The sequence below is a fragment of the Arachis ipaensis genome, chromosome B08 (genome assembly GCF_000816755.2).
Source record: "Arachis ipaensis cultivar K30076 chromosome B08, Araip1.1, whole genome shotgun sequence".
Taxonomy (NCBI): domain Eukaryota; kingdom Viridiplantae; phylum Streptophyta; class Magnoliopsida; order Fabales; family Fabaceae; genus Arachis; species Arachis ipaensis.
This window is the reverse complement of record NC_029792.2, coordinates 3,769,008-3,777,274: the sequence shown is the minus strand read 5'-3', so window position 1 is coordinate 3,777,274 and position 8,267 is coordinate 3,769,008. Positions and strand designations below refer to the sequence as shown.

The window sequence follows — 8,267 nt, the reverse complement described above, 5'->3', positions numbered from 1 at the left end:
AATAGTGTTCTTATACTCACTTAAAATTTTTAGATTCAAATTTTATTTTTAATTTAAAAAAAAAATGCAGAGCGCGTGGAGAAAATAATGTGTGAAAGAAAGGGCCAAAGCCAACCAATTTAAGGACCGCTTTTTTATTAGCATGGTCCGACCAAACACTCGCGGGCCCTCACTTCCCTCCCACACCATTCCCACTCTCCCTTATTGCGCGTGTATTCCACGCATCATGCCTCTCCACTTGCAATATCTTGGTTGTGATATATTTTACATTATTATCTATTATTTTTCGTTTAAATGTTCTATATTTTAAAAAATAAATAATATTTTTATATTTTTAATTAATTAATAATTTATTTATTTTTGAAATAAAAAATTAAAATCTATTTATTATTTACTCTAAAAAGAACTTGTTTATATTAACAACAATGCATTTTAATTAAAATTTGTTCTTTTCTTTTTTTGTCACTTGGGTGAAAGCATTGATGTTATTCCGAGGCAGGGGGGTAAAACTAGTTCTATTTTAGAATAAAATAAACACATTATTTGTATTTTTAAAATATTTATCTCATCTATAGTATTTTTTATCTTTATATTTAATAATTATAGTTTTTTAAAAGATATGTATATTGTTAATCATATTAGGTTAAATTTATTTTTGTTAACGGAAATAAATTTTTATATTTTCAATATATCAAATACATAAAAATTTAAGAAAATTATTATTATACTTTTAAATGCACCCTTGGATTTTTTTATTATTTTACTGTATTCTTCAATCCAGTAGACAATAATTAATCTATTGTAAATTTGAGTTTTATTTAAAAGTTTGTAATCGGCCAATTTGTTGATGTATATATAAAATGGGATTCGAGGTTTATCGTTGACCAATAAATTATTATATGTATAACTCGAAATTCGAATTTTCAACACTTATTTAAACAAATTAGTGAGTTAATCACTAGAAATCTAGAACAACTCAACTTAATATAACCTTACTTAAATATATAATTTTTTTATTTGTGCTTATTACCATGAAAAAAATTAATTGCAATATTAAAAAGGCAGTTCCAGAAAATGCGTTATTTTGTCACCTTACGAGTAATTGCAGGCAGAGAGTGGGCACTGAACAGTGGCAAAAGTTCACTCGCACATTTTTTTTTAAAAGCCTTCAATTTTGTTCATTAACTCGCGATATTTTCTGACATAATGCTCTCTTTATTATTTTTGGAAATTACCACTTTGCTTTATTATTTATTATTATATCGTCATAATTATGGGACCAAAACAGTTCCATTTCCTCTTCCCACTAGTTGATTTATTTATACATTATTTGTTTGTTTATATTAATTAGAGAAATTGTTTTGGTTTGGCTGGCTAGCCTCACCAATAGGTTTGGTTCTGTTGTTGTTTATAGCCTTAGGATTGTGTCTGTGCCTCTTATGTGTTTGTGTTTATGTCTCTGTGACTCTCTGTAAGCAACTCAAAAAGTTGTGTCTCTTTCTTTCTTCTTTCTATTTCCTTTCATGAAAACTCAGAATGAAGCAAGAGGTTACTGTGATTGAGTGAGCCAGAAGAACAAATCCAATTCTTAGGTCCCTTTTCAGTGTTTTCTTTTGTTGGTTTTTCTGATTTATTTTCTTCTTCATCTCAACGTGTTTGAGGAAAGTGGCTTTGAGTTCTTGCTCTGAATGTTCCTGCATGGTCAAAACGTGATCGAATTTGGAAACCTCATGTGCAACCGCTTTGTTCTCTGTTAGAGTAGGGGAAGCTGAAGTTCCTATCTTTGTTGGGGGTTCGAAGATTCTAAGCTAAGAACTTTGGAATCAATCAAAATCCCTCAGCTGCAAATTTTCACCCTCCAAACTTGTCTGCTGCTAAGAAAGGTAAAACATTTACTCTGTTATGTTCCTACTTCCAATCCAATGGTTTTCCACTGTGTAAATCAATGAAGAAAGTGACTTAGCTTCCTATTGTTCACTCATTTTTCCACAGCATTCACCGAAGGATAGAATCAGAATCGGAATCAGCATCAGAACCAGAAATAGCAAAACCACCATACCAAAAAAACTTCAACTTTTTGTGCTCCCCTGTTTCTACACTCTGTTTTTCTGCCAAGCCAAGAAATGAAGGAAGCTGAGAAGAGCTTGGATCCGCAGCTATGGCATGCTTGTGCCGGTGGCATGGTTCAGATGCCTCCGGTGAACTCCAAAGTCTTCTACTTTCCACAAGGGCATGCCGAGCATGCACAAACTAACGTTGATCTGGGAGCTCCCCTGAGGGTTCCTTCCTTCATCCTCTGCCGCGTGGCGCAGGTGAAATTCCTTGCTGACCCTGAAACCGATGAAGTCTTTACAAGGATGAGCTTGGTTCCCCTGAGGAATTCAGAGCTTGATTCTGATGATGGCGGTGTCCTTGATGCCAATGCTTTGGAGAATTCAGAAAAGCCTGCTTCTTTTGCAAAGACCTTAACTCAATCCGATGCAAACAATGGTGGGGGGTTCTCTGTTCCAAGGTACTGTGCAGAAACAATCTTCCCCCGACTCGATTACTCCGCAGAGCCGCCGGTTCAGACCGTGATCGCCAAGGATGTTCATGGTGAAGTTTGGAAGTTCAGGCACATATATAGGGGCACACCGAGGAGGCACTTGCTCACAACAGGGTGGAGCAGTTTTGTCAACCAGAAGAAACTGGTTGCAGGGGATTCAATTGTGTTCCTGAGGGCCGAAAATGGTGATCTCTGTGTTGGGATTAGGCGTGCCAAGAGGGGAACAGGTGGAGGATCGGAGGCGCCATCGGGATGGAGCTCCGGGAATGGAAGTTGTGGCCTTGGCTCTTATGGAGCATTCTCTGCCTTCTTGAGAGAGGAGACCAAGCTGTTGAGGAATGGTTGTGGGAATTCGAGTCCCGGTGGTGGCGGCAGTGGTTTGAATGGAAAAGCTAAAGTAAGTCCTGAATCTGTGAGGGAGGCTATAACACTGGCTGCTAGCAATCAGCCATTTGAAGTTGTTTATTATCCAAGGGCAAGCACACCGGAGTTTTGCATCAAGGCTTCGGCTGTGAGGGCAGCAATGAGGATACAATGGAGCACTGGGATGAGGTTCAAGATGGCCTTTGAGACTGAGGATTCTTCTAGGATCAGCTGGTTCATGGGGACCATTGCTTCTGTTCAGGTTGTTGATCCTATCCGCTGGCCTAATTCCCCTTGGAGACTTCTTCAGGTACTACTCTTCCATCCTGTGTTGCTTATTCCTTATTATACTGCATAAAATTTGACACTCTAGATATTCTTTTTGGTCTGAGCATGTTTCCAACAATTAAGTTCCTAATCTGTTTTCCTTGGAGTTGTGCTTGTGATTTGTTATGGTTGACTTTTATGGTCTTTGTTTGGAAAATCTTCTTGTCAACATATATAACACAAAATTTAAGTCAATTTTTATGTTTTGTATGCTTGATTTGATTGTATTCAAACCACCATAGTTTAATTCAGATCAATCTAGTCTAGCAGAAAAGCTTATCATGTCATGTTTGATTAATCACTTGTAGGTTACTTGGGATGAGCCAGATTTGTTACATAATGTGAAGCGTGTAAGCCCATGGTTGGTTGAATTGGTATCAAGCATGCCAGCCATCAATCTATCGCCCTTCTCTCCGCCAAGGAAGAAACTCCGGTTTCCACAACACCCCGACTTCCCCCTCGACGTTCAATTTCCTATACCGTCGTTTTCAGGCAACCCCCTAGGGCCTCATAGCAGCCCCTTGTGTTGTCCATCTGATAATGCTCCTGCAGGCATACAGGGAGCCAGGCATGCTCAAATTGGAATATCTCTTTCAGATCTCTACCTTAACAACAAACTGCAGTTGGGGGTGATTCCGGCCGCGAATGTTCAGCGACTGGATTTGCATTCGGGGTTTCCCAGTGGCGGCAACTTCACTGGCCATGACAAGAGTAAAGAAAGCTTGTCATGCTTGCTAACCATGGGAAATTCTCACAATAAGAGTTTGGAGAAGTCTGATAATGTGAAGAGACACCAATTTTTGCTTTTTGGTCAACCAATACTCACTGAGCAACAAATCTCCAGAAGGCCTTCTTCTTCTGGTGGTGATGATGATGTGTTGCCTCAGAATGGTACCAAGAAAACTTCAATAGATGAGAATGAGAACAAAGACAAAGACAAAGAGAAGTGGTTTTTCAATGACTCTCAATCTCCTCTTTCACAACAATTTTCACCTGGTAAATCAAAATCATCTTGTAGCACAGAGTTATCTTGGCAAATTGGGTTGGATACTGGTCATTGCAAGGTGTTCATGGAGTCAGAAGATGTTGGAAGGACACTTGACCTGTCACGTCTTAGCTCCTATGATGAACTGTATAGGAGACTCAGCAACATGTTTGGAATCGAAAGATCTGAGTTGTTGAGTCATGTACTCTACCGTGATGCAACTGGTGCTGTCAAGCAAACTGGTGAAGAACCCTTCAGGTATACATATTACTATTCCTTTGTTCATCTTATTAATTTCGTGGAGCTACTACTTTTTACTTAAAATCTGACACCTCCATGAAGTTCCAGCATGAATTTATTCTTTTATCAGATGCATCATGCATGTATATAAAAAGAATATATTTTTTTTGAAACCATAAATAAGTAAATGTTATTGGTTTTTAATGTTTTTTCTGCATCATCACATTGCAGTGACTTCATGAAGACAGCAAAAAGATTGACAATTCTGACGGATCCAAGCAACAAGGATGCAAGGAGGTGAGTGAGTTATTGAGAACACTAAAGATTATATTATATTATATGAATTTAATTTTGATGTCCTGCGAGTGTAAAACAGTTTTACACATGCATCTAATTACATAATGTCATGTCAGTAAAAATAGCTTTCTTTTACGTTAATCGCGGAAATGATCATCCAAAAGAAATGCGATGTAAAGCATGTTACGCTTTCAAGACATCAAAATTAAACTCTTATTATTGTGTTATATTATTATTATATGTAATGTGTAAGTGCATGTGACATTGAGTGTTGTGTGTCATTGCAGGGCATGGATTACAGGTACTCGTAATGGTGAACATGGATTGGATGCATCAAACAAGACAGGTCCTCTTAGCATATTTGCTTGATAATAACATGGTGTTGCTGTCTCACTATAATGAGATTAATACCCTCTTTTTTGTATTTGACGAGTTGAATTGAAGGACGAACTTTCATATAGAGGGGGCTCCAATTATGAACTGAGCCATTTTTAAATTCACACCAACATTGCCGTCTTTGTTTTTCTATGTGCAAATATATAATATCATTATTTTCCTGCATCAATGTGAAGACAATTGGGAACCTTTTGAGTTTTAATGATCAAACGAAAAAAGAAAAAAAATGAAGTCATCAGTTTGAAGATCCACCATTTTTTTTGTCACATGGCTATATGCTTGTTCTTAGTGGATTTTAATGTTTTCTCTTTATTGTTAACCGCCATTTTGTTCAACCAGTCGCATTAATCATCTACAGCTATAAAATATGATGCGGAAATTACGTAATGATGATTACATTCAACAGAGTACACTAAGAAATAATCCTGTAAATGTCATAATCTATGATTTAATAGTAAAAAAATATATGATAAATTGACTATAAAAAAAGATGAAAATTTGTAACAAAGCTTATAAGAAATCTATTAGTACAAAATAATTTTACTAACTAATGCCAATTGATACCCGGTATATGCATTTTTATTATAATAATTGATTATTGATATTTTCTTGTGGTATAAGATTTTGACTTTCTAAATTTTGCTGATTTGATTTCAAATTTTAGGTGAAAAATAGTGGCATGGCTACTGTCATAGTTTTACTGTTTGTGGAACAATGTGAAACTTTGTCTTCTCTGCTATTTTAGGATAATGACATTGACATTAATAATTAAAAGACAAAAAAGTTAAAAAGGAAAGATTTGTCTGTTTGTCAAATTAGAAGTATCATTATGTGAGTTATGTGTAAGGAAATTTCAGTAAAGAATTAGCACAACCCGCAAGCTACTTATTCAGGGTAGAATATGTGCACCATCTACCTAAACAAGACATTAAAACGTAACAGTAACACTCTGACTAATTCCTCAAAACATTTTCAATTTCAAAGTTGTTCACACACTCATTATTTGTTATTAATCAATTAATGGAACATGGAACTCCCCACAATCACCGTCACCGTCATTGTTCATTTACTTCATTATATGCATGGTTTGGTTTCACTAGCAAGACATATAGTAATGGTAGGTTAGCCCCATCTCTATCACTAGTACACTCAATTAATAACCTAATTATCAAAGAAAAGCTTCAAAATGTTATTAAACCTAGCCTATGCCAATACCCAATAGTATGCATGTTGATCAATTAGGTCACATTTTGATGACTATTTAAATTTGAGAAGACAAATATAGAGATGTTGAAACATAAACATCGTACCTTTTTTTTTTTAAAGTCAAAATTGCACAACTTTATATATATTATTAATAAATGCTAACGTGTTTATCAATTTATTTTTTTTATTAATTAAATAGAATAACGTATGTTCTGAAACATTGATCTTGGGCCTGGATGTGAGATCCAGACTCTTTTTGGGGCAGCATCCAACTTGTTCCTACGCCGAGGTTCTGCCGTCCGAATTCCTCTTGAAGAGGTGGGGGTAGTATTTGCAAGAGACTCCGATACTTAAGTTAATAAGGGCTTTAGGCAGATTTTTTAGTAGATTAGAACATAAATTATACTTGAGAAATGTCAGGGTATTTATAGTAGAACATTAACCACTTTTGTTAGAGTAGTTCTATCTTTATTGGTGGATGACCATTTTCTTTTTCTTAAAAAGGAGCTAGAAATATATGGAGAAATTCACGGAAACAATTTACTTGTTTGGACAAATAGAACTAGACTTTTATTTGTGCTTCTGATCTTTTTATCTCTTTAAAGAGGTCAGATACGAATTAGAGGTCTCCTTTATGGATTGGGCCCCTTATTTTTCGTGGGCCTATCTTTATTTGTTTGGGACACGATATGAATAATATATAATAACAAATTTAAAATTAATTGCGATGGTAAGTATATTATACTGAAACATCATGAGTTCAATTCTCTAAATTACAAAATCAACCTTTTTTTTATAGATTATATATATATATATATATCACAGTAACTCTCACCTATATTCTCATTATATATAAAAGTATAGATATAGATATTTTTATTCTAAAAAAAGTTACCAAACATAATCTTAGGGTATTGGTTGATCAAACGTGGTTTGGGGTTTTGGTGCAAAGTGTGAACATATGTTTGGACCAAAACCAATTCTTTAGAGTGGTGAGTTGCATAATTAATTAAGTTGTTAGTTCAGCCAGAAATTGAAAAATGCCTTATTAACTCACAATGTATGTTTGATTTGGCTAAGTGAATTAATTAATGGGGAGGAGGATTATTCAATTATTATGTCATCAATGTTGAAGACTACCGATCAAATCAGTTGGCTGACTTTGATGAGGATTGATTGATCTCATGAGTCCAAATAAAAAAAATAAAAAATAAAAAAAGGGGGTTCGGAATTCAGAGGTTGGGATCTGGAAAAAGCAGAAAACATGATATGGGTTTTGAAGTTGAAGCAAATTGTGATGTTTGGTGTTGTAAACTGAAAACACAAATAAATTTGATTGTTTGTAATAAAGGAGGTTAGAATAGAAGAGTAGGGACAAAGAGGGTGGAACCCAATCCCAAGAAAACCACCTTAACAAGAGTGCTTTGGTGTAGAGTCCTAAACAAACCACACGTGGGAGTGGGACCAGACCAATACCTAAACAGATGAGACCTGAATTTGAAGACCACATTCACAGACAAGCTTCACGTGCATGCCTTTTTGATGCTTGTGCCTTTTCCTCATCTTAATGGCGTTTTGGGATTTGACTCCTCCCAATTTTAATGCCTATTTCATCTCTTCCTTCTTCTTCATCTTCATTTAAGATTAATGGTTCATCATATTTGTCCGGCTAATTTTTTTTTATACGAGTTAAAAATGAGATTATTTAGTGTAATTATAGATGGATGAATTTTGCGAAAAATCAACACATAAAATGCGTATAGGACATGTGTCAAGCTGCAACAACACGCTTTTTGCGTGTTGTATCAATGTTTTCTGTACATTTATAATACTGAATATTGGATAAAGAATGATTTTGTCACTCTCAAAATTAATAGTCATTTTTTGTGTATTTTATAACATTATTAT

At 35.3% G+C, this 8,267-nt stretch overlaps 1 protein-coding gene across 2 annotated transcripts; it reads left to right on the top strand.

The window, feature by feature from the left end:
* LOC107612526 (auxin response factor 18) lies at positions 1,313-5,402 on the top strand. 2 transcript variants are annotated; one of them, XM_016314220.2, is made up of 5 exons: positions 1,313-1,883; positions 1,993-3,218; positions 3,544-4,478; positions 4,692-4,757; positions 5,045-5,402. In XM_016314220.2, exons 2-5 carry the CDS (start codon positions 2,124-2,126, stop codon positions 5,124-5,126), a joined length of 2,178 nt encoding a protein of 725 aa, XP_016169706.1. In that variant the 5' UTR covers positions 1,313-1,883; positions 1,993-2,123; the 3' UTR covers positions 5,127-5,402. The 2 variants fall into 2 exon arrangements, with proteins under 2 accessions (XP_016169706.1, XP_016169705.1); XM_016314219.2 differs by having other exon boundaries at positions 1,315-1,883; positions 1,979-3,218.

What these genes read in the sequence shown, in the direction of transcription:
- LOC107612526 (XM_016314220.2), top strand. Translation starts at nt 2,124, where the DNA reads ATGAAGGAAGCTGAGAAGAGCTTGGATCCGCAGCTATGGCATGCTTGT. An exon ending in ACTGGTGAAGAACCCTTCAG is followed by an intron (nt 4,479 to 4,691) that starts GTATACATATTA and finishes ATCACATTGCAG; the next exon opens with TGACTTCATGAAGACAGCAA. An exon ending in AGCAACAAGGATGCAAGGAG is followed by an intron (nt 4,758 to 5,044) that starts GTGAGTGAGTTA and finishes GTGTCATTGCAG; the next exon opens with GGCATGGATTACAGGTACTC.